This window comes from Carassius auratus, unplaced genomic scaffold (genome assembly GCF_003368295.1).
Source record: "Carassius auratus strain Wakin unplaced genomic scaffold, ASM336829v1 scaf_tig00215410, whole genome shotgun sequence".
Taxonomy (NCBI): Eukaryota; Metazoa; Chordata; class Actinopteri; order Cypriniformes; family Cyprinidae; genus Carassius; species Carassius auratus.
Genome location: NW_020528076.1, coordinates 1,011,036 through 1,037,964, shown reverse-complemented (window position 1 = coordinate 1,037,964; position 26,929 = coordinate 1,011,036). Strand labels below are relative to the sequence as shown.

Below are 26,929 nucleotides of genomic sequence, written 5' to 3'. Positions count from 1 at the left end.
GATCAATGAAAGGAAGTGGTCAGAGAAATCGCTAAAAAATGATGTCCTCGAGGACAAACTCCATCTGTTTGTCAGGAGGATATGAAAAGACTCTTTAATATGCATTTTTAAGGCAGATAAAAAAATTCATTTAAATCGCAACAACTGCAATTTGAGAATTTTTTTAATTATTTACAATTAATCTACATGCCTATGTAGTCCAGTGCAAACTTATATATATAATTTAAATGAATGGTTATGGTTATAGGATTAAGAAGATTGTTTTAAGTTCTTATTTTTATTATTTTATAACATAATTATTTTTATTTATTTATTTATTTATTTATTTATTTTGTCTCAGTATAGGCTAATTAATAGCCTTGTAGCCTTATTCCGGCATTATATTTCAAATTAGATTACAGATATCGAATGATAAAGAAATATCACGAAACGTTAGTTAGTCACTACAATTTTGAATATCTATCTCGTTCTGGTTTCTTGTTTCTAATTAATTTATATTCTGACTCCAAATGAAACATTAAACATTTTCCAAATCCACAACGCGTTACAGTCTGCGCATATGAGTGAAATCTTCCATCTAAAGGGGCAAAAATTCTTAGGACCAGTTCAGATAGAAGAGGAAAATCCTTATCGGATTAAAGGGAAAATTGGTGGCAATTAATCCTTTGTGATTGAAAAAGGGAAACGCCTTCTCATGGACGTATCAGACTTTGAATCTGATTGGACAGTAGGGCTATCTGCTGGACTGGACGGACGGATAAATGGTCCCGCCAGAGCGCTTAACCGTCCCACCAACCTGACCTCCTCAGAGACAGAGTGAATTTTTACACACTGCCACCATGACGGGTAAAGAAGAGGCTATAGACGAAAAACCTAAGGTTAAACTTTATCCATCATTCGGAATCGACAAATCACGTCTTAATGGATCTGGATTTAGGTCCAAAGGATTCGCAATCACAGATCTGCTCGGTCTGGAGTCGGAACTTCAGCCGCATCAGTCCGGTCCTGGTGCGGGGTCCAATGGAGAGGCGCAGAGCGCGGCGCTCGGAGGATTTGCTTTCCCCGGAGGCTCTTTCCCGCTCGGCTTGGGTTTTCTCTGCAGTTTGGCAGCACAACAACCTCCCGGTTCCTCGTGTTTCCTCCCGAGCCACATCCCTCTCCTGCAGTCACGGACAGAGAGTCACTTCATGCAGAATTTAGAACAGCAACGGGACGCCTATTCTGGTACAAATCACTTTATTGTTTGTTGAATCAGCCAAAGAGCTGTTCACTGAAGTTGGTGCTGAAACTGACCCTGAAATTTACCTTTTATCTTTTTGCAATTATTTTTTTATTTTATTTTTTTCATTTACTTCTAATTTGATAGAATCTGAAATAATAATCTAAATAAAAATTGGCAATCTTTAGTGGTAAAAATATCTACTTGATATAATTGATGATTTTACCTAATATAGTCAGGTTTATTAAGTCATATTAAATGTTTTTGACTTTTTTGAATTTGTAAAAACTGATAACTTAAATTAAAGAACATTTTAGTTACTTTATATATATTATATATTATATATATATAATGTTTTATTATAATAAATCCCCTTTACCAAACATATGAAATTCTATTATAATCTGTCAAGGAATTTTATTTTTTATAAAAATAAATAATGTTTTTAATTACAGATGATGACTGTCTTTCTGGGGATCACAATGATGGGAAAAACTCAGGGAACTCACAAAAGAGGAAAAAGCGAAGGCACAGGTATGTAAAGAAATTAAATATTACATTAAATGTTTGTTATGTAAGGATCTGGTGATCCATTTTATTAACCACACATCTCGTTTTGATTTTCAGGACAGTTTTCACCTCGCATCAGCTTGAGGAGCTGGAGAAAGCCTTCCATGAAGCGCACTATCCAGATGTGTATGCAAGAGAAATGCTGGCCATGAAGACAGAGCTACCAGAGGACAGGATACAGGTATACAATGATTTTCACAGTTTTTCCCTCTCTTTTTCTAACTTGATCTTTCTCTCTTTCCATTAGCTAATGCTCAGATTTGTTTTTGCCCAGGTATGGTTTCAAAATCGCCGTGCTAAGTGGAGGAAAAGGGAGAAGTGCTGGGGCCGCAGCAGCGTTATGGCAGAATATGGGCTGTATGGTGCCATGGTCCGTCACTCCATTCCTCTTCCAGAATCCATCATCAATTCAGCCAAGAATGGCATGATGGGCTCCTGTGCTCCCTGGCTTCTAGGTGAGCCAGCAGGTGGTTTTTCTATTTAATACTCAAAGTCTCAAATATGTATTTGATCAATTGAATACATAGCTGAGGTGTCTTGTGAATGTCTGTCTGCTGTTGCCCATATTTTACACTTGCAATGCATAAAATTAACATTTACATGAACTGGGCTTTAAACAGACCTAAAAGTGTTTTGTAATCCAACTACAAATATTTGGCAACTTAAGCTACATTTTTTTTAAATTGCATCTGCATTTTATTCTTTCAGGAATGCACAAAAAATCTCTGGAAATCACAAAAAAAGCTCCCGGTTCACCTGAATCAATGCATTCAGATTCATATTCAGACGAACACAAGGGGAAGGACAGTGACACAACATGGTCGAGTGGAACTACCGGAGCAGACGACTCAGAGGACATGGCAATAGATTTGTCCAGCACTTCAAAACAAGAGAGTAAATGCACTTTGAAAAGATCACCACCTGGCACAGGAGACAGCAGTGATTCTGGAACTGAGAGTTAAATATGCAAATGAATATGGACACTATTGAAGTGCACAAGAAGGAAAAAGGGACAAAAAGGACTAAAGGTTTATACAGTCTGTCATCTTTTGAAAATGGTTTTGTTTTGTCAGCTTTCCTGTGTTATGATTTATTTTTTTGTTGTTGTTTATCAAGTATTTGAATATGAGACTGTTTTATTCTAAATTATTGTATCTTTCATGTGTAAAAAATATTCATGTAAAAAGTGTTAAATATTATGGGAATTATCCATAAATCTGATTTAAAATGAGTTTTAAATTATTATTATTTTTTTCTATTTTCTTTCTCTTTCTGTCAAAAAGTGTGTGTCTATGGAAGAGAAATGATTTTAAAGCACTTCACCTGCTGTGATGATAAATATTTTGCATTGATCAATGTCATCAACAGAGCAATATAATACCAGCAAAAACAAATCCATATCATGAAAACAACAACAACAAAAATTATGCTTTTGAAACTTGCTTTCTGTTTTCTTTAATGTTTCAGCACACAGACATAAAAATATTGCCTTGACTTTAAAAAAAAGACATTAACATGTCACATAGAAGAGGAAGTTTAAGAAAAAGGCTCATCACTGGTCCCAGTCTTCTTGCTGTCAAACACATGAGAAACGTATACAGATGTCTTCCATTATACAACTGACCTATTAGATGGTCTGTTAACACTTATTTAAGCCAAACAACAACAAGATTAAGCAGTTTATTTCCCAGAAACTGTCAAACTACTCAACAGCCCATTCATATTTAATACACATCAGCTTGCAAGATCCGTTCCCAGATATTTTTTATTTTAACAACCTCAGCAAAAAGCTCTGCAGATATTTTAAATGCTGCATTGCAATAACATCACCTGCAGATCTACAAAATCACGTTCATTTTTTTTTCTTTCTATTCTAGACAGTTATTATTTAGATCTCCATGTTTGAAGTCACATCTGGTCAATGGAAACCGATTAGCACAGTGTTTGTAATATTACCATATTTTGATTCTCATTATTCATTAAAATCACTTCTTTATCCAGTTGTTTAATGCAAAGGTTTAGCTCTAATTCCGTGGCATATCATCATAATTCATATTCTCACACAGATGGCTTTGCTTTAAAAACAACCATTTACAATTCAGCAACTTTGGAATAATCTAACAAATATTAACATAAATAATTGTAAACAAAATAATATTTAAACATTATTATTACTTTATTAATAATATATGTATTGGCGTGTTATACCAGTTATCATTTAGGCTAAATTTACTGTCATTTGTTAATGGGTATATAAACTATTTGATAGTATCTATTGCTTTTGAGGTAATCTCAATAATATGTCATTAGGGAAAGTAATTGTTTTTTTTAGGGGTTTAAAGAGAATAATAGAAAAACAGATTAACAAAGGAGAGGGGCATGAAAACAGAGATTAAAAACACTTCAGCCCGAGACAAGCTCAGGACCCAGGAATTAAATTATTAAAATACTATCATCCCAATAATCTTTCGTGTCAACTGCCCTTAACAGAATAACATGATGGGTCCTTTTTAAACTATTATAGTTAATTGTTTATTTTTTCCCCTCTAAAAGTAGACCCCGTTACTTTTTGAATAATTTTGTAAGTGCAACATCTGACAGACCGCTGAATGTCGCGATAATAATAATAATAATATAAAACAGATAATAATAATAATTAAATAATAATAATAACAGAAAATAATCATAATAATCCCATTTCAACATCTTTTCTGATTATAGGTTTAACTTTAACCCCACACAGGATTTCAGATGATTCAGAGCCAAAAATTAGCCATGTTTATTGTAGTGTCTGTGATTGGCAGACACCAAAGCTGTGATGTTTATGATAATGATGAAGAGAAAATATTATGTCCACTGCTAATTTGTAAGTAGCTTAGCAGTGCGGAGAGCTCCAAACATGCAGATGTGTTTTTGGCACTCGGTAGTCGTTTGGCAAGCCCTGTGAAATCACTGAACAAGCCGATTTAGTTCAGCGTTTCCCTGATGAAATTGACAAGGTTGTCTGAAGCGAGACCAGTTGGCATTTTAATGCATAACTAAAACACATACCCAAGCCAATGTTGTAATTTTCGTGGTTTGACTACTAAAGTTTCTGTAATGTCATAGGGTACGATATAATCTGTGCATACTCACCTCAGCTGGTAAACAATACACTAAACCTCTATAATAATATTGTTTGTGTTTGCGTTCAATGGGGTGGCAGACATATAATATATATAACTTAGTGTAAATTTTCTGAGTGTCCTGAATCTAAAGGCAATGAGATGCACAATGTCTACCACGCAATAACAGCTGAACATGTTTTGATCGTGTAGTGCTTCCATCTAGTGGCCATATGAAAGAAGGCTGCAAGCTGCAATAAATCAAATAAATAAGAGCTAAACCCTTTGCTTCATATTAATGCATTAAATATAACACAATACATTTCTAAATTATGTATCATATATAAATAATATATAAACATTATTATTATATATATATATATATATATATATATATATATATATATATATATATATATATATATATATATATATAGAATACTTAATATACCAATAATATGATATAATATTATAAATAAATAAAAACAATAGAAATCATATATTAAATAATTATAAAATAAATAATAATAAAATGAAATTGGTTACTGAGTCTATATAAGATAACATCATAATAAGATACAAATATGATACAATAAAAATACTTTAAAAAATTGACTCTAAGGAAACAATTAACCAGTATGAACAACCTTTATAACATGAAATTATGTCTTAACAGACATGTTTTGAAAGATATGGGCACAAAACTACACAAACAAGCGAAGTGAAGTAGAGCCCACTGCAGATGATGCTGGCAGTAATTCTGTCTGATATGTTGTTTATTGGGATTAGCTCTAATTTGTGATTAGCAAACAGAACATCTGCACCCTGCATCCTGCATCAGAAATGAATTACAGTAATCCCTCGCCACCCATCCACTACTAAACACTCTGCCTTGCCTTCCTGCCTAATACATTTGGGGCTACATTTACATGCATTCATTTGGCAGGTGCTTTAAATCACTTAGTATTCATTGGTCATTCCTTGGGAACATACACACACTTAGTGCAGGATTTTATGGATAACTCTTATTTGTTGCCAGGACTCCAGTGTCCAATGACCTAGTTCCATTAAAATGAGGGCTGAGCACAGCCATCTGAATTTCTCAAATAAACAGAAGTTGTACCTGTGTACCAATGCATTAAATTAAATTTAAATAAATTATTATTTAAAGTCATAGTAATTCTGAAACAAATCTAAATCATTCTCATCCTGAACCTCACAGAATAAGCCATCCCACGCGGTGCTTTATTTTGCTGTTTGCGCACAGTTCCATGACAGGTTACAAAGACTTTTATTTTGAAGTAGACTGCCCTAATGTCCACCCTCTCATTGTTGTTCCCTTCACATCCTCAGGCGGAGAAAAGAAGCGGAGGTCTGATGGCTTTGAAAAGGATCCAAAAGGTAATATATATATTTTATTTCTAAACGGAATAGATGTCGTGAGAGTAGAATAGCATACCGGCGATCCAAAAGATCTACACATGGCTGATACAGTGAACCATCTCTCGGTCCCCATTACTAAAGTCAGAAGGGTTGAAGAATTTATTTGTCGGCCAGATGAGAAGAGCTTGATGTTGAGAACAAAGAGGACTGTAAGAAGTCTTACAGGACATCAAAAATGTTACATTATAATTCTAATGTGTATAACATTGTATTGATTTAGACTGTCGACGGATGTTTTAAGCAGCTCTAGTTAAAAAGGTTTACCTTATTTAAATAGTAAGTATCTCATAAAATAATTATCTATGTAGCGTACAATATAATATGAAAGTCATAACTACACTGATTATAATATAACGTTGGTATGTATATATATATGTGTGTGTGTGTGTTAAATTAAAATAAAATGTTTTCATGAATTAAATTAAGGTTAAAATGAAATGTAAATATGCGATGAAAAACGTAAACAGAGCCTTGGAAACTAACTGAAATGAATAGTTTGAATTTAAAGTACAAAACTGACTAAATTACAGAAGCACATAACAATGTTTACTTAAAAATAAACATTTAAAATAACAAGAAAGAGAGATTAAGCTATTAAATCAATACTGTAAAACACATTCTTTATTTCCTATTATTCATTTATAAGACCTGGGTTACTGCTTATGAATTTTATATATATATCAAAACTTGATATTAGGTTGTTGTTGTCGTTTTTTTTTATCTGAACTGACAGCAACATGCAAGTCTGTTTTTGAAGCATAGACATTTACATGCATTTATACTGTATTTGTAGGAGCTACAGGACTTGCAACGGGATCCACCCTCGCAGTGCTCAGCTGGACCACTTGGAGAAGACTGTAAGTGTGCCTGCTAACTATGTACTCATCACTGGCCTTTAATACTTTGACAGGACGGTCTGCTCAATATATCTTCTATTTGCACTTTCAGTGTTTCACTGGCAGGCGACAATAATGGGCCCAGTAAGTACACATGAGTAATTCCAGGTTAATGTTTATCTTAGGAAATTAGTTATTGGCTCAGTAAAACAAAGGGATTGGCTTCTGTCATACACAAATGCTTTCTTTTTATCTCCCCCTAGAGTGATAGTCCATATCAGGGAGGGGTTTTCTTCCTCACAATCCATTTCCCGACTGATTATCCTTTTAAACCACCAAAAGTGAGTGGAGAAATACAACTGTTCTTTCCCCTTCAATGACTGAATTGTCATTAGATAACCTGATACTGTGTTGCTTAAAGGTTGCCTTCACAACAAAAATCTACCACCCAAATATCAACAGTAATGGAAGCATCTGTTTGGACATTCTGCGCTCCCAGTGGTCACCCGCCCTCACGGTATCCAAAGGTTAGAGAGCACAAATATGGTCTTTTCATCATAAACGTCCAATTAGATTACATCTAGATCCTGATAAAGGAAATATAATCCTCCATTGCAAGGAGTATACAACTGAAAGAGGTGGAGCTCAGAATTAAGGCTTTAAGTGATTTTATTTCATTAAATATGAGAAATATTCATCTTACTTTTATTAGCACCACTAAAATGATTCAGATGTTTTCTGTTGCTGTTTTTCAGTTTTATTATCCATATGCTCCCTCCTTTGTGACCCGAATCCAGACGACCCTTTAGTTCCAGATATTGCACACATCTACAAATCGGACAAAGATAAGTAAGTGAGCTTTTTTAAGTGTGAGTTTATTTGTAAAATGGCTCTATCTGTATGCATTTAACTCTTGGGTGGAGATAGAAGGAGGGGATAGAAGTATCAAAACAATGTCCTACCTTATTGCACGACATCAAAGCAGTCAATAATCACAGCACAGTCAAGAATAACTTAAAGAGATTGAACTTTCTGTCATCTTTTTACTGGAAATGAACACTGGGGATGAAATTGGTAGCGATATGGTGGGATGTGTCTGTATGAACCATCTGGGTCAATCAAAACTGCATTTCTTTTCTACATTTTCTTTTTTTATTACTATTTTTTAATACAAAAAGTGTTTGAGTACCCAAATGACTCCGAATGCTTCATCAAGAGTGCTATTCCTTTTAATGAAGATGTCTATTCTTGTCTTTTAGGTATAACAGACTGGCAAGGGAATGGACTCAGAAGTATGCGATGTAACTGGATGGCAAGATTCTGACATGGTTGCACATGGACACTATTACTGCACACGACTCTGCAATGCACCTGTACAGAGACGAGACGTTTATCAACAGACAAACATCCCCAACACAAACACACGTACAGTAAATACATATAAAATCCTTGTTCAGGAGGCCGAGTCACTTGTCCCTTGTTCACAGAGGCATCCTGGAACAAACTGTCAGTTAACACATAACAAAAAATTCTTGTTTTATTTTCCAATGAATTAGTTACATTTTAGAAATTTTATTGTATAGAAATAAATACAATACTGGATCATTTTTATTGTTTTTGCATTAAAAAGGTGTTATTATAAAATATGTCTCAGTGCAGCTGTTTTATGATGACTCTGGTATATTGTTTGACAATGAGATGTTTTCCATATCTGTGTAATTTTGGAATTGGCTCACATCAGGGATGCAACTATACACCAGGGGTGTCCAATCCTGCTCCTGGAGGGCCCTGCAGAGTTCAGCTCCAACCCCAATTAAACACAGCTGAACCAGCTGTTTAAGGTAATACTAGTCATACTAAAAACTTCGAGGAAGGTGCAAGTTGGAGCTAAACTCTGCAGGAGTCACTAGCTGTCCTCCTGGACCGAGTTTGGACAACCTTCTAAACACATTCTGCTCAAATTTTATGTTGTGTCGTAGCTTTGTGCCACTAGATGGCGATGTTTATACATTTAAAAATATTTTCTACAAAAGGGTTCATTTGTTGACTAAAAACGTCAATATCCTTGTGAAGTGAAAACACTTTCTCTTACATAAAAATACTAAGACGTTTACGTAAAATTTTAAGTGAATTACCTTTTTTTTAGAGTTTGCTCCATTTAATCAGAATGAAATATTTCAATTTATGAATAAGGTATAGGTGTATTTGTCTTATTTTCTGTTTTTATTGAAATGTGTGTGTGTGTGTGTGTGTGTGTGTATAAGGTTTTTCGTTTTAAGCGACAACAACATGGAATTCATGTATGCTAGGCCACACTGCAAACGTCTATTGGAATAATAAATGCTTCACCGATATTTATAAAACATTCCAGCAAACTACTTAACTAGTGCCAACGATTCTTTTTTCAAGAATGCCATTCTTTTAATTATGTTTTTTTTTCTCTAGAGTTACACTGCCTAGACATTTTTTAAGTTAAAAAGGTTTTTAATAAATAAATACATGCAAAGGCAACATATAAATAATATATTTAATTCAGTAATTGAAAACATGTCTATCATAGAATCTTAGAAAATGTGCATAAAAGTCGTTTTGTAAGACTGGATTGTAATCTATTTTCAACTTTAAAAATTTAATAATGTTCTATTTTGCGCGTGCACGGGAAACTAGGCGCGCAAACTGGATTTGATGATGAGAAAGTTTTGGGAGGAGAGTGGGCGGTGATCCTGACACGTGAATGCTCCCAAAGGAGCATAATCCATCCATGCATCGGATCCATGTCCTCCAACAATAGTGTGTTCTGGTCTTGGAGCCAGAGGAAAAGTGGAGGGGAGAGGAATCTAGAGGCAGACTGATTTTTCTCGGGGGCAGTAACTGGCCAGAGGGGCTTAAAGGACTTCAAAGGCAGAATAGGAAAAACTTGCCTGGAAACGTAATGTTTTACTCCTTATATTGACTTGCCGTTTGCCTCTTCCACATATGAACCGCGTTTAGAACGTTAGTAACACTTGAAAGCGCAATGGCACAGCCGCTGGGTTTCATGCATCATGATCATTGCTCCAGCAGCGAGCGGAGTGACGACTCGCCGTCAGCCGTGTCCGAGGATGACTCTAGCGGGCACTGCGGCCACATCTCCCCGCCTGACCCAGACTGGACCGAGGAAAGGTTTCGAGTTGACCGCAAGAAACTCGAAACTATGTTACTGGGTATGTTAACTTCTTAAACACTGTCATAATGAATTGGGAAGACAATTTGATGTCTGGAAAATGCTTTTAGCAGTGTTGCATGGCGTCGAGAAGCATAAATAGTTGTGTATAAAAATAACACAATGTTTCCTCGAAATCCCTCTTGAAAGAGAAGTGCTGAGGACACTGATCGTTGTGTAACACATAAAAACCAGCATTGGGGTGATAAAAAGATTAATTTAGTAGCCAAATACGACCCGCAGTCACATGAACTAACTGCACTTGAACTATTAAAAAGCTCTTCATGTTCATTGAGCACAAATATGTGGCGGTTAGACATTCACAACATGGTTAAGAAATAAGTTCAGTCATTTATTATTGTACTGCCATGAAAGTTAAATTCCAGTCAATGAATTCAGTAGCATCACAATAAAATGTCAGATGTAAGTTATAAATATGAGAGCAATATTACCCCTCCATCAAGGGCACCTCTGTCATAGTTACACGAATACTGGTTTCGCTATACTGGTGAGAAGATCTCGAAGACACACTGGTTTTTGTGCTCTCAACCTCATGTGGTTCCCAAACTGTATGACTTTCATTCTTCTTTGGAAGAACTAGTTTTGGTTACTGTTAACTTCTACTGAAAGGACAGAAAACAAAACACTGAGGCATTTCTGAAAATTCGTTCTTTTATGTTCCACATAAAAAGCCATACAGGTATGGAATGACATCACATGAATGAATGATGACTTTTCATTTTTGTTGAACTATCCCACATAGAAACCTATTTATGTCGTTTTTGTGTCTTTTGAAGTTATACCAGTGAGGAACTCTCATAGACACAGAGTTTTCTTTTAATCTAGGTTAATGCTATTTACTGTTCTGAACTTAAACTGAACTTTACACAAACCAGTTGTGTCAAATTGGCTGATGTATGAGCATTTCAAGTCGTAAGGACCACTTCACAAGTCAGATTTCACCATGATTAGCTAAATTTGTGGGGACATTTTCACAAATTCGTTCCTCACAAGTACAGCCAAACAAAAATTTTTCAAGCAACATCATCTGGTTAAATTTCATAATTCAACACTCGCATCATATTTTATCCTATTTTACAGTCACTCTGTCAGCAGTGGACAGTTTATTTTACTGCAGAATAATGTTCAGTGCGTTTTGGTTTTCTTTTGTTGTAATTTTAATACAGTACAATTTTAAACAAGTTTAGGTCAGTAGTGGTTTGGTGTTGACGTATTCTAAACAAGTACAAAACTTCTGGTCTTTTATAGCAGGCCATGTAGTTGCATTTGTTACCATACATACAAGCCAACCCAACTCAATATAGTTACGGATGTTGACTCATAAATACGTATGTATGTGTGTGTGTAAGTATATATATATATATATATACTCACAAACCTTTGGTCTGTACTGTGTGTATATATATATATATATATATATATATATATATATATATATATATATATATATATATATATATATATATATATATATATATATATATATATATATATATATATATATATATATATATACAGTACAGACCAAAAGTTTGTGAGTGTGTGTGTGTATATATATATATATATATATAATACAGTACAGTACAGTACAGACCAAAAGTTTGGACACACCTTCTCATTCAAAGAGTTTTCTTTATTTTCATGACTATGAAAATTGTAGATTCACACTGAAGACATCAAAACTATGAATTAACACATGTGGAATTATGTACATAACAAAAAAGTGTGAAACATCTGAAAATATGTCATATTCTAGGTTCTTCAAAGTAGCCACCTTTTGCTCTGATTACTGCTTTGCACACTCTTGGCATTCTCTTGATGAGCTTCAAGAGGTAGTCACCTGAAATGGTCTTCCAACAGTCTTGAAGGAGTTCCCTGAGAGATGCTTAGCACTTGTTGGCCCTTTTCCGTTCTGTCTGTGGTCCAGCTCACCCCAAACCATCTTGATTGGGTTCAGGTCCGGTGACTGTGGAGGTCAGGTCATCTGGCGTAGCACCCCATCTAGGGCTGCACGATTCTGGATAAATTGAGAATCACGATTTTTTGATCTCATATAGAGATCACGATTCTCCTTCGATTCTTTATTATTATTATTACTATTAACATTATCATTATCACAAGTATATAAATTAATTATTTTATTTTGCAAGGATTCTTTAAATTGATCAAGTGTGACAAAGACTTTTATAACAAAATATTTCTATTACACACAATTATTGTTCTTCTGAACTTTCTATCAAAGAAACCTGAAAAAAATCTACTCATCTGTTTTCAACATAATAATAATAATAATAATAATAATAATAATAATAATAATAATAATGTTTTTTTTGAACGGCAAAACAGCATATTAGATTGATTTCTGAAGATCATGTGACACTGAAGACTGGAGTAATGATGCTGAAAATACAGCTGCACATCACAGAAATAAATTGAATTTTAAAATACATTCAAGTGAAAGCAGTTATTTTAAATGGTAAATATTTCAAAACTTTACTGTTTTTGCTGTACTTTGGATCAGATAAATATAGTTTGGTGAGCAGAAGAGACTTTAAAAAAACATTACACATCTTATGGTTCAAAAACTTTTGACTGGTAGTATATATATAATATATTTAAAACCCCAGTTTTTTTAATATTAGAATGATGAAAAAGTTGTTTAGATCACTGATTCAACGACTCACTCATAAACCTACTACACTTGTTTCATTTCTGGATGAATCGGGGTTTTTGAACGATTCTCTTGAATGAAAAATTAATTCATTGACAAATAAATTAAGACACTTGTCGCCACCTATTGGTGAAACAATGCAATCGACACAAACGTTATTTAAAGCGCAGTACTTTCAAAAGGGGATTTGTTATATTTTGATCGCTGCCATATAGACATCAATGTTTATATTTAAACTATAAACTTTATCCCAGTATTTCTGTGATAATATAAATGACTGTAAGACAGATATAATACTGTGTAGTTGAAAAGACTGTTTGTGAAGATGTTTCTTAACCAAACATGGTAAGAGCTCTCTCTGTGTCAGCGGCAGTGCGCGCACGGATTTGAATGATCCGGCAAGACTTTGTCAAAGGTTTAACAGACTCGGGGAATCGTCGTCTTTTAGAAATGAGATCGAGAGGGTGTCTGAATCGAGATCGCGATCTTTTAACGATTAATCGTGCAGCTCTAACCCCATCACTCTCCTTCTTGGTCAAATAGCCCTTGATGCCTTCAGTGTGACTCTACAATTTTCATAGTCATGAAAATAAAGAAAACTCTTTGAATGAGAAGGTGTGTCCAAACCTTTGGTCTGTACTGTGTGTGTGTGTGTGTGTGTGTGTGTGTGTGTGTGTATATATATATATATATATATATATATATATATATATATAATTACCGTAATTCCAGTGTTTATTTGACTACCACTTTTTATTTGAGGAATTACAGTATATATATATATATATATATATATATATATATATATATATATATATATATATATATAATACTTTTTCACCCCCCAGCTCTTAATGCATCTTGTTTCCTTCTGGAGCATCAGTGAATGTTTGAATCTTTTTAAATACTTGTGTCCCTCAAATGTCCTCAGTGTGATAAGATGCATCTCAAAATCATAAAGTCACTGCTTGAAAGGGTTCAAATATGCAAAGATGCTGGAAAACTGAAGAATCTGCAAGACCTTAAAGATTTTTCTGAAGAACGCTGCTCAGTTTAACTGTTCAGAACAAACAAGGGACTCATGCAAAACCATCACAAAACAAAAAGACAGTCGTGGATCATCAGGTAACAGAACACAGTATTAAGAACCAAGGGTTCCCAAACTTTTGAGTAATTATAGTAGTTATTATAGTAATTTCAGCAATTTTTTTGTCTTGTGGACTAAATGTTAATATCTTTTTTGTACAATATCTTACTCAGGACAGTACTAAATAAAATATAACATGCATTTAGTATGATCTCTCTTATTTTTTTTAAATTACTCGCATTTTCACAGATTCTGCTAAGAGTGCCCAAACTTTCGAGCCCCACTGTACACACACACACACACACACACACAAATATATATATATATATATATATATATATATATATATATATATATATATATATATATATATTTATATATATATGTACAGTGCCCTCCATAAGTATTGTAAATTTGAACAAGAAATTTGTAAATATGATTAAAAGATGAAAATGAGACAAAACTACAGAATGTCACATTTTATTATTGGTTTATTCAACACAAAGATGTTTTACCAGATAGGAAAATCAGCACTTTCAGAGTTTCATCTCCCTATCTGATGTGAGCATAAGTATTGGAACAATTGCCTCGCAGGTCTTTCTAAGTGTTCAGCTGTGTCCGTTGCGTTAATTATTTAGATATTAAAAGCAGGGAATGTTTCTTATCAGTTATATCCATTGCTTCTGCATTCTAAGTCTTGCATTCGACAATGACACACACAAACCATGATGAAGACGAGGAAGCCGACAAGCTATTTTGATGCTAAAAGAATAGAGGAAGTCAGTTAGAACTATAGGAAAAACAAAGGGCATGGAGAAATCAAGAGTTTGGAAACTACCGGCGGCATCAGCAACCAACTACGACCTGATCGGCTAAGAAAAACAACAGTAGTTGAAGGCAGACAGATCATAAAAGCTGTGAAAATGAACCCTAAAATACATGTCTGTAAAATCACCAACAATCTCCTGAAAGCTGGGGTGATGCTCTGTCAATCTACAGTCCGCAGGAGAATTTGACACAGGATTACAGAAGATACACAACATTCAAAACTCTGAACAGCACCAAAAAGAGAAAAGCAAGTTTCTTCTCAAATGTGAGCCAGTAGAGTTTTAGAACTGAGTTGATGGACCGATGAGACAAAGATTAACCTTAATCTAAGTGATTGGAAATCAAAAGTGTGGAGAGAAAAAGGGAACTGCAAATGATCTTAAGCATGCAACCTCATCTGTAAATCTTGGTGGAGGTGGTGTCATGGCATGGGGCATGCATGGCTGTCTCTAGAACATGACCTCTTAATTTTAATGATGACTTAATGTATGTTGGCAGTAACAGAATGAATGGTGACATTTTCTAATATTCAAGAAAATGCCACCAAATTCATTAGAAAGCACTTCATATTGGATCAGAGCAATGACCCAACACACCCTGCCAGTTCAGTCAAGGACTTTGTCAGGGCAAAGAATTGTAAAGTCTTAAAGTCAGATTTAAATCCGAATGAACATTAATTTCACCAGCTGAAGAGGAGACTAAAGACAGAAACTCCCCAAAACAGTTGGAATTGGCTGCGTTAAAGGCTGGGGAAAAGCATTTCAAAGCATAAGACCAAGAGTCTGGGGATGTCTATGGGTTGCAGACTCAATGCTCTGATTGCATGCAAGCGATCTGCAACTAAATATTAGCTTTTAATCTTTTACATCGGCCTTAAATTCGACTGTTCCAATACTTTTGCTCACATCAGATAGTGAGATTAACTCTAAAAGTGCTGTCTTTTTTAAATGGTTAAACATGTATGTGTCGAAGTACCTAATAATAAAATGTCATTCTGTAGTTTTGTTGCACATTCATCTTTTAATCATATTTGCAAATGTCTTGACTCCACAGCAGAGAAACCATTTTGTCTTTACTGTTCCAATACACTGTATAGGGCACTGTATATGTATATATCTATGTATGAGTGTGTGTGTGTGTGTGTATTCCTTGATGAGTATTTTGCTGAATTAAATAATAACAGTGTTTAAAATTTCTGGATAAACTATTCCTCACAAAAACAGTTTATGTCTGTAGCAACTGCAGGTGAAAATGTCCTCACAAAAATTCACCATATTTCTTTATATATTTTTGATATCACTATATTTTTGATATCTACTACATTCTAGTATTTTGTTGAATTTTACAACTATATGGTTTGTAAAAAGTGGAAAAACTGAGACTCTCAGTCCCGTTCCACCACTTTTATGTCTTCATGTGTGTGATTGCATGAGTAAATGCTTCTTTGATATTTGGACCCCCAGGTCAAAGGTCAGTTCAGCACAAGAGTGCTTAAGAGCACCAGGCTACCACATTTTCAAGACTGTCGACACCTCTTTTCACACACACTCATATGCTTACTCTACAATCGTTGTAGTGATGAGTGCATTTTTTCCCACACCTATGATTCAGTGACTCGTAATCATCTCTTTGCTCCGGATGATGTGGAACATCTGGAGGTGTTTTGAATGGCTGTTGTTTTGATTGGTCGGATGCAGCAGTAGACGTGATCATAAATCTAGCGATGTGTGTTTTTGTGTGAAAGTTTATTGTGTGGCACAGTTTCTCTCCCCTTTTCCTGGAAATGGGAGAGAGAGTGAGAGAAACAGGACAGAGAGAGTTACAATTAAAATAATTTTTCTTAAAAAGAACATTGACGAACGTGGTGAGGGAGAAACAGAAGGGAGACCCACTCTTGTGCTTTTCCCCTTTGGCCAGTCTACAACTATATCAGCTCATTTTTAAAGACTTATTCAGAAAGACTAATGGAGAAAAGTGATTCACCTATGATTAATGTTCACGCAAGGGAATCTGAACAGCTTTAGGGTTTAATAGGAAAGCACAAAAGTTATTTTATGTAGAAACAATCACTCAAACAAGTGACGATTCGGAGGGAAAAGTATGTAAACACAGTTTAATAATGCATTGTCTCTCTTTCTCTCTCTCTCACTTACTTATATGGGAATAGTTTGTATATTAGGATTCAGTTTTTACTTTACCCCAATGGCTGTTACATTAGATGTGTGGTTTTAATTAAAAACGTAATGTTTGTTCAACGGAGTTTATTTCGGGACTTTATGGAAATCGTATGCCCCCCCCCCCCCGGGGGGGCTTTTTGATCCAAATGTGTGATTTTTGTAGGTTTTTCTTTATCGCAGCAGGATGTGAAACTAAATATAAAATATCAAAATGTCAGTACATCTCACACCAGCCAAGATCTAGAAGAGTTTGTTTCTTCACAGATTTGGAGAAATTTTGCACCACTTGCGCACTGATGGATCTTCAGCATTGAATGGGTGCCGTCAGACTGAAAGTCCAAACAGCCGATAAAAACACAATAATCATCACGAATCAGTTCACCAGTTCACCGTTTAACATCTTGTGAAGTGAAAAGCTGTGCATTTATAACTTCAAACCTTTGATTCCAGCTAAAATACAAGCCCTCTATACATAATTTTTCTTTCTGTAGTGAAAAAGTTGTCTTGTCTGAACTAGGAGAGAAAATTGCAAGCATAGTTTACAAGCGGAAACTATTCGAAACCGATATGTCTGTGGATTTTGATGTGAGAGGACTACACGGGATGGACTTTTTCACTGAAGAAAGCATTATTATGGATTATAGACTCGTATTTTGGCCAGATTCTTGATGGATTTGTTTTTTTACAAACATACTATTGAATGGACTAAATTACTTGTGGATTATTGTGATGTTTTTATCAGTTATTTGAACTCTCATTCTGACGGAACCCATTCACTGCAGCGGATAACCTGGAGAGCAAGTGATGTAAAGCTAAATTTCTCCAGATCTGTTCCAATTAAAGAAACAAACTCCTCTACATCTTGGATGACCTGCCGGTGAGTTAATTTTCAATCTAATCCTGGCTTTTGTGTGTGAATGTGTGTGTAGGTCGGGTTTGATACCACCATAACTGTGCTGTGTATTTTATTAATTTGCTTGTGCGTGCAGCATGTTTTCTGACATGTGGGTTTTATTTATTGAGTATAATTTGGGTGCATAATACAATCCCATCATTCTTAACATGCTGCATGTGCCTGGATTGGTGAGCAAAGCAACAGGAATTGCGATGTGTTTTGGGAATGTGCTCATGGCTCAGCGCACTGTTGTCAGGGAAGCACAGGTCTGTTGTCTTGGATTTAGATTTTTTTTATGCATACATGTGCAGTTTGAATATTAAAGGCACACAATACATTTAAGCAATAAATCAATATAACTGATGTGTAATTATGAATTATTAATCACATGTTGTAGTATTAGAATGAATTTTGAGGTACTGTTGTCTTGGTAACAAAAGTTTGATGGATTGACAGATGCACCATGCTGATTTTTAATATTATTTTATTCATGTTTTTTTTCAGTTTCAGCAACTGGCAGGTCATTTTCTGCTAGTGCTATAAATTCACTGCCAGAATTGGTGCAGATTTCTTCCAAGAAGACTTCTGTTTGTATGTTTGCAAATATAAATCAGTTTCTTGGGTCTAGGTTTTGCATTGTTTTAATAAAATACTTGAGTGATAAATCATAAGAAGCTGATGTATTGGAATACTAAAACTGTGCCGGGAGAGTTTTAGTTTGGCTGAAAGCTCATCTTTGTTCATATAACCTGTCAGACAGGGGTAAAGTTCCTTATCGTCATCAAGAGATGAGATGTCCACATTATTTAATTCTCATTACAGACAAATCCTTTTCACTCACTACCTTTGGAGAGGTCTTGAATGGGTTTTCAGCACATCGGTAATTTATAATCCCAAATAGTTCTGCAGTTCATGTTGCCTGATTATTGCCCTATTTTCCATCGTATGTAGAATAGTTTCGCAGACTTCTGTCTTTTAGTGGTACACATTGTTTCTGAGAAGCATTCGGCCCATTTTTGTGGAAGCCATAATATTTTTTTTATGCAGCATTTATTTAAATTACAATTCTTTTATAAAATAATAAATGTCTACAGTCACTTCTGATCAATTTAATGTGTCCTTGCTGAACAAAATTAACTTCTGCCAAAGATAAATCTTACTGAGCCCAAACTTTTGAACTGCAGTGTAGGTTGTGACGCCACTCAGAACAGATGGCTTCAAATCTTTAATAGTTCTGAATAAGATTTGAATCCAGATGATGATCATGGGTCAGTTTCTCTGATGTCTTGCCCACTCTCAGTCCTCTAGAGTTGAAGGGAAGTTGCACTCAAATTATACACTTTTGTTCTTACACTCGCTTATTCATCACATTCCTAACGCACACATAGTTTACTGGAGCCGTGCTATAATCAAACACTTCTCTGGAGTTTTTCTGACACACATCCTAAATAGAGCACAGGAAAGGCCTGAAATTAACACACACACACACACACACACACACACACACACACACACACACACACACACACACTCTCTTTCTCTGCATTTAACATTCTGTCTGGTTTGTGGCTAGCTATTTTCATATTTTTCTCTGTGTGTGAGCCTGAGTATGTACATGTTTTCTATTGGATGTGCGCCTGTTTCATTGAGTATGAGAAGGAGAGTATTTTAAAGTAACATTTTTGAAGTTAACATAGAACCATAAGCATTTATGTTCTGGTCTGTGAGTAGTGGGGACAGGTTTAGTTCAGAAGTGTTAATCTGTTGCATGCTGTGTTCATTACAGATGCTGCAGGGATACAATTTTATCCAAACATCCCATGAAACTGTTGATTCAATTTACACCATCTGATAGAAGAGATATGAAGTGATTTCACAACTTCCTCTGTCCTCACTTCACCTAAAATCAGACCTGTGTGAGCTAATGTGAATGGCTCTTTGTTTTAAAGTGTAGTTGCTTGTGATTTTTAAAGTGTGAAGTGGTTTTCTGACTAAAATTAGTGAAGTAGTTGTATTTTCCATGAATATGGTACAATTTGATCTAATTTAGATTTTATTGTTAAATAAAAAAAAACAAAAATGCATATTAAACTATATTTAGACATGTCTCAAATTTTAGTATAACAGGCAAAAATTGCAAACGTACAAGAAATAATATATTTTTTTTTTAACACTGATTGTGTTTATTAAAACCGGGTATAATAAATGAAAGTATTTTGTTTTGGGAACACAGGGGTTTTTTGAAAATTGAAACCACTTCTATGTCCATGTTTTCATCCATCTCTCTCTCTCTCTCTCTCTCTCTACCACATGCCAGACACTGTTGAGAAATTGTGATGATACCATTTCTTTGTTTTCCAAAGGAATCTCCAAATGTAATCATTGCCGTATAAATCCCTGCATTGCTCCATTGATTAGCCGGTGCAATGCTGTGTATTGAAGGAGGCTTTAAATCAAACCAAACCCTGGTAATAAGATGGGCACTTCTTGTAATTGTAGCTCTTCCTTTCCTTGTTTTGATCATGAGAGATGGGTGGATGTGTGTGTGTGTGTGTGTGTGTTTTTTTAGGGTCATTAAGACATTTAGATGAGAAGATTGTCCTTTTTTCAACCCTTTTATTTCCTCCCATTTTGGGGTTTGTTGTTCTGACCTCTCAATGAAATCCATATTTCAGTTTATTTCAAGATAAAGAAAAGTGAAGGAGAGGGTTAGGCACTATTAGATGAGTCACCCTCTATGTAGCCACATACACAAGAATGTTTCATTTTATATGATAGATCAATCTCAACCAAACATCTGGAGACTCAGCGTCCCACCAAAGCAAACAAATTCTCAGATTTTCCTGTGAGCCCAATGCTTTCATCGCACCTGACTGAGAGTCTTCGAACAGTTTTGTTTTTCAATATCACAGTTTAATTACATTTTAATAGATAATGGTTGGAAAAATGTTTCAGTTTAAATAGATTTTTTGCAGTGTCCAAGAGTAGTTTCGACACATGCTGTACATGCATTAAGCCATATGCGAGCGTCATACCATGTGTGGGATGCTGTGAGTGTGTTTATTAAGATTTATGAACTGTTTTTTTGTCATCTATAACTCAGTGCATGAGTGTGAGCTTGCATACAGCTTCTTGCGTGTGTGTAAAAGAAAAGCATGTGTGTCACATATGAAATGCATTTAGTTTCAGCAGGTTATGAGAATGCTGTGTGATTCTAGTATGTGTGTGTGTTTTGTGGTTGTCTTTTAAATACATATTGAGAATGTGCATCTGGCATTAAAATGTTCATATCGTGCCAGATAGCAACCTTAAAATGTAACTCATTCACGATATAGCATGGATTCTCATAACCTATTGCATAAATATCATTCAGAAAGTTGTTAATCTAAATGTCTCTCTTTTTTTCTCACACAGCGGCCAGTGAGGGGAGGATAAATGGAGGAGAGGATTTTTTTCAGAAGGTAATACATTTTTTTATTTGTTTTGAGTTTTGGGTCAGTAACATTCTTTTTTTTTAAAGAAATAAATACTTACTAGAAAACATTTTATTTAAAGATATTTTTTAAATATTTTATTTAAATGCGACAGGAAACACATTTCTAAAGTTAAAATATATTTCTGTTTCAAATAATTACTGTTGAACTTTCTATTCATCAAATAATCCTGAAAAAAAATGATCACGTTCTTCACAAAAATATTTTTGTATCAAGAAATGTTTCCTGAGCACTAAATCAGCATATTAGAATGATTTCTGGAGGATCATTTGACACTGAAGAAAGAAAAAAAACCATTTTAAAATATAATAGATTTTTTTTTTACTGTATTTTTGATCAAAAATAAATTTATTGGTGAGCATAAGGGACATATTTAAAAAAACATTTGAAAATCTTTTAAAATCTTATTAACGCAAAAATTTTGAACAGTAGGCCTAGTTTTTGATGTTGTGATGTCCCACTTTACCTGTTTATACATTGTTTGGGGAGCCAGCCCTTCAAGCTTCACTGTAAATGATAAGAATGCGTTTATTGTTACCAATTTCAGCATTAGCTTCAAAACAGGATGGAAGTAGACCTTCCATCTGCTGCATCCCACAGTGTAGATATGTAACGCACAAACTCTATCACAGCTGTCATTCATATTGCAGTAGCATGCTGGTGTTTCCAGCATATATTGGTTTGTGTGTGTGTGTGAGTTTGTGGTGAGGCTTCTTCAAACACAGTACATCTGACCAAAGATACTCGATGGAGAAGCCAATTCAGAAGTTTGATTGACTTGGTCCAAAAATTATCCCTGCTTAGGTTTCTAATAAACCGAGATAACAAGGGCCAATTAAATTATCAGAATGTTCTTGGTTTGGCTCAAATCATTGTGGTTTGTGTATAGTCTATGAACAGTACTTCTCTGATTGCGGTATTGATACGATCACTGGTTTCTGTCCTCACTTGCACTTTTGCTGTCTTCCTATGGTCGATCCAGAAGGCCTTTGTGGTTATCTTTTTTAGCAAATGCCAGTTCCCAGGAAATTCATGGTGCATTTAGACATTTTTATGCATCCGAAAACATTTTCTTGTATGCATCTTCGTAAGAGATCAAATTACAGCAGACTTGATGATTCAGGTTTTCATGTATGATATATAAACAATACAGAAGCACAATTCACTGTTCAGTTGGTAAATTTATTGGCAGTTTATTTGGTGTGTAGGTGATTTTAATTTGTTTTATTTTATATGAAATTGATGTAGTGAGGGATCTTTTCAAGACAATTTGATAAATTATGAGCTGTTAATTTTGCACAGATGAATAATTCACAATAAGATCAATAACATATGTTTCGAAAATAGATAAAGGTGTCTGCGCCAATAGCCTTGTGGTTAGTGTGTTGACATATAGCGGTACTGGGCTTACGGTGACCCAAGTTCGATTCCTGCCTCTCAGTCCTTTGCCGATCCCGCTCCCCTCTCTCCACCCAACACTTTCCTGTCAGCTCTCCAATGTCCACTCCCATTAAAGGCATAAAACCCTCATAAATATAGGTTTATAGTTTCTGTGTCTCATGTACATTTGCCTATGTATGTGATGTGTATTCCTTTTTTGTACTATTTTGTTCTGTCTGATGTTGTCTATATTTTGGACTTTTGAGAATGATCCACTAGTAAACTAGTATCAAAAAAGATTTTTAGTGGTGACATGGGAAGCGATATCACTGGGTTTTCTGGGAGGCAGGCAGTAGAGAGTCATCATTTCAGTGATTAAACCTTTTATTGAGTTTCTTTCCCTGTTGTGAAAGGGTTGGAATTATGACTGTTGCTCATTCTTGCTTTTCAGCCATTCTTTGTGTCTCTGTTTCCATATCTTTATGATTAATATCTTGAACATTACATGATGAGTATTATCTTGGACCTTTGTTATCTTGAATCATTACACTGCTGCAGTCATAGTAAGTTTCAGTAATAAATCGATAGTTCACCCAAAAATGAAAATGACCCTATGACTTACTCGCCCTCAAGCAGTCCTAGGTGTTTATGACTTTCTTCTTTCAGACGAATACAATGGAGTTATAGTAAAAAATATCCTGGCTCTCCCAAGCTTTATAATAGCAGTCATTATAAACCTCATCCGCTGGAACGCCACTCTCTCATTAACGTGCATACAACAGTTAGAGGAAGCTAGAGATTACGGTTTATAAAGTTTTAAATAAGGATATTTTTCTTACACAAACACATTGCTTCACTTTTGGGCTTTCACCACCCATCCACTGCCATCATAAAGCATCTTCAGAGACCTTTTTATCAGACAGGGGGATTTTGTTTTTCCAATCTTCTATTGTCAAATTTTGGTGAGCCTGTGCAAATTGTTCTTAGCTGACAGGAGCGGCAGCTAGTGTGTTCTTCTGCTGCTGTAGTCCATCTGCTTCAGGATTCGACAGGTGTGTTCAGAGATGGTATTCTGCATACCTTGGTTGTAACGAGTGGTTATTTGAGTTACTGTTGCCTTTTGTACGTGTGTGTGTGTGTGTATGTGTGTATGTGTGTGTGTGTGTATATATATATATATATATATATATATATATATATATATATATATATATATATATATATATATATATATAATTATTTCAAAAAGCCTCATATGTTCACCAAAGCTGCATTTATTAAATCAAAAATACTGTAAAAACAGTTATGTTGTGAAATAATATTACAATTTAAAATAAAGGAGTAAAAATAAAACAAATTGATTTTTCATTTTAATATATTTAAAAATGTGGTTTATTCCTTTGAGGGCAAAGCTGAATTTTTTAGCATCATTACTTCAATGTAATGACATGATCCATCATGTCTTCAATGTCACATGATCCTTCAGAAATCATTCAGGTAAGCTGATTTGGTGCTATAGTATTTAGTACAAATTTAGTATTATTATAAATGTTAAAAATAGATGTGCTGCTTAATATTTTTGTGGAATCTGTGAGACTTTTTATTTTATTTTTTTTCAGTTTTTTTTTTTTTTTAATAAAACAAAATTAGTTTGAAATAGAAATATTTTAATATTATAAATGTCTTCTGTCACGTTTGATAAATAGAATGTGTCCTTGGTAGAAAATTTTTTCATCTTAACCTAAAATGTGAACGGTAATGTGTATAATACAAATATATCTGTATTTATTTACCCTCATGTCATCAAGTCAGTGGGCTCCAGTGTTGTTTTGTTCCATCAGAAAAGCAATGCTTACTGGTTTGGAATGATGTGAGGTAAATAATGGCAGAATTTTCATTTTTGTGTGGAGTATTGCTTTAATTCCCATCAGTTCAAAAGGAGCCTGTATTATAGATCAGTAAATATACTACAGAGATTGTATTGGATTTGTTAGTTTTTTCCAGAGAACACACCTGTGCTGCTCAGCCTCCATTCAAACTGAAGGCTTCCCAGCACTTTCTATTTTTTCTTATTCCGTTTCCCTCCTTTTCTCCTCCTTACACCTCTTTTCTTTGCTCGTTCTTCTGAGTGCTCCTCAGCTGAATCAACAAAGGAAACCGGAAACAGATCTCTTTACACATGCTCGTGCACATCCACTCTCTCATACACATCATTTGTCAAATAGAAACACTCTGTTTTACATCACGGTGCCCATTTTTAATGACCTAATGAAGATCAGTGACTCCAGTACTTTGAAGTCACTGCCGTTTCAAACTCTCTCTCCTGTTAACGGTGAGTGCATACCTGTGACAGGATGATATTGGGTGTGAGGGGAAAAGGAAAGGAACATTTTCAAATGTATAGTTAACCCAGTTTTTCTGAAATCGTCTGACCCATTTGAGAGGTATGTGCTGGTCCTTCACAAAAATAAACCGCAGACCCCAAAACTACTGTGTGGTCTGTCAGAAATCTCCCTCATCTGCAGATTGGAGCCAAAGAAAGCAGGCAAGAGAGAAAGTGAGAGCAGGTTGGGAATAAAGACCTATACAATGCACAGCAGTGTGGCGGCACAGCGCAAACACACAGAATTGAGATGGGAACTGGTGCTCTGCCTGTACAAACTTTAAGCACCATTCACCTTTTCATCTTTCTGAAATGTTCGAGTTTCCTTCAGGCATGTTTAATTGTGCCTTCGTTTGGTTCAAGGTCATCAGTGTTCTGATGTTTTTCCACTGTTCAACAGAAACACAATATTTAACTTTACTGAGGAGTAAAATGTGGCAAAAATAACAGGATGACTCTTTCTACTGCTGAAATCATAAAGTTACTTTGTTTTTAGCTTACAAGTGTCTTGTTTCTAGTGTCTGCAAGTGACTCATCAGCTTTGTGCAATAAATTTAACAAAAATGATTTTTTGCTGGAAAATCTGCTTTGCCATCAGAGGAATAAATAACATTTTTAAAATGTATTAATTGGAAAAGAAAACAGAACAAAAAAAATGTAATTTAAAATATTTAAATTTGACAGGATGTCAGTTTTTATAATATTAAAACTGCATGAAAAACATAAATCTAATAATAGTAATAACAATTTTATAATACAGGTCCTTCTCAAAAAACTAGCATATTGTGAAAAAGTTCATTATTTTCCATAATGTAATGATAAAAATTAAACTTTCATATATTTTAGATTCATTGCACACCAATGAAATATTTCCGGTCTTTTATTGTTTTAATACTGATGATTTTGGCATACAGCTCATGAAAACCCCAAATTCCTATATCAAAAAAAATTGCAAATCATGAAAAGGTTCTCTAAACAAGCTATTAACCTAATCATCTGAATCAACTAATTAACTCTAAACACCTGCAAAAGATTCCTGAGGCTTTTAAAAACTCCCAGCCTGGTTCATTACTCAAAACCGCAATCATGGGTAAGACTGCCGACCTGACCGCTGTCCAGAAGGCCATCATTGACACCCTCAAGCGAGAGGGTAAGACACAGAAAGAAATTTCTGAACGAATAGGCTGTTCCCAGAGTGCTGTATCAAGGCACATCAGTGGGAAGTCTGTGGGAAGGAAAAAGTGTGGCAAAAAACGCTGCACAACAAGAAGAGGTGACCGGACCCTGAGGAAGATTGTGGAGAAGGACCGATTCCAGACCTTGGGGGACCTGCGGAAGCTGTGGACTGAGTCTGGAGTAGAAACATCCAGAGCCACCGTGCACAGGCGTGTGCAGGAAATGAGCTACAGAGAAGCAGCACTGGACTGTTGCTCAGTGGTCCAAAGTAATTTTTTCGGATGAAAGCAAATTTTGCATGTCATTCGGAAATCAAGGTGCCAGAGTCTGGAGGAAGACTGGGGAGAAGGAAATGCCAAAATGCCTGAAGTCCAGTGTCAAGTATCCACAGTCAGTGATGGTCTGGGGTGCCATGTCAGCTGCTGGTGTTGGTCCACTGTGTT

At 35.1% G+C, this 26,929-nt stretch overlaps 3 protein-coding genes across 7 annotated transcripts in view; all 3 read left to right on the top strand.

Moving 5' to 3' along the window:
* The first annotated feature begins 807 nt into the window (after positions 1-807).
* On the top strand, positions 808-3,147 carry LOC113094581 (visual system homeobox 1). 2 transcript variants are annotated; one of them, XM_026260166.1, is made up of 5 exons: positions 808-1,224; positions 1,675-1,753; positions 1,847-1,970; positions 2,064-2,244; positions 2,498-3,147. In XM_026260166.1, the coding sequence occupies exons 1-5, from the start codon at positions 840-842 to the stop codon at positions 2,749-2,751; spliced, it is 1,023 nt and encodes a 340-aa protein (XP_026115951.1). In that variant the 5' UTR covers positions 808-839; the 3' UTR covers positions 2,752-3,147. The 2 variants fall into 2 exon arrangements, with proteins under 2 accessions (XP_026115951.1, XP_026115950.1); XM_026260165.1 differs by having other exon boundaries at positions 811-1,224; positions 2,064-2,256; positions 2,498-2,956.
* Positions 3,148-6,187: 3,040 nt separating this feature from the next.
* LOC113094571 (ubiquitin-conjugating enzyme E2 D4-like) lies at positions 6,188-8,816 on the top strand. The gene is made up of 7 exons (XM_026260156.1): positions 6,188-6,294; positions 7,130-7,193; positions 7,285-7,316; positions 7,436-7,513; positions 7,594-7,699; positions 7,928-8,021; positions 8,432-8,816. The coding sequence occupies exons 1-7, from the start codon at positions 6,208-6,210 to the stop codon at positions 8,475-8,477; spliced, it is 507 nt and encodes a 168-aa protein (XP_026115941.1). The 5' UTR covers positions 6,188-6,207; the 3' UTR covers positions 8,478-8,816.
* Positions 8,817-9,889: 1,073 nt separating this feature from the next.
* The window catches only part of LOC113094583 (protein bicaudal C homolog 1-B-like), a 33,379-nt gene continuing 16,339 nt past the window's right edge, over positions 9,890-26,929 (top strand). For all 4 annotated transcript variants that reach the window (XM_026260170.1, XM_026260173.1, XM_026260172.1 and 1 more), the window contains exons 1-2: positions 9,890-10,375; positions 21,468-21,514. In XM_026260170.1, coding sequence (XP_026115955.1) covers positions 10,189-10,375; positions 21,468-21,514 — 234 coding nt within the window. In that variant the 5' untranslated portion in view covers positions 9,890-10,188. The remainder of the gene's footprint in view (positions 10,376-21,467; positions 21,515-26,929) is intronic.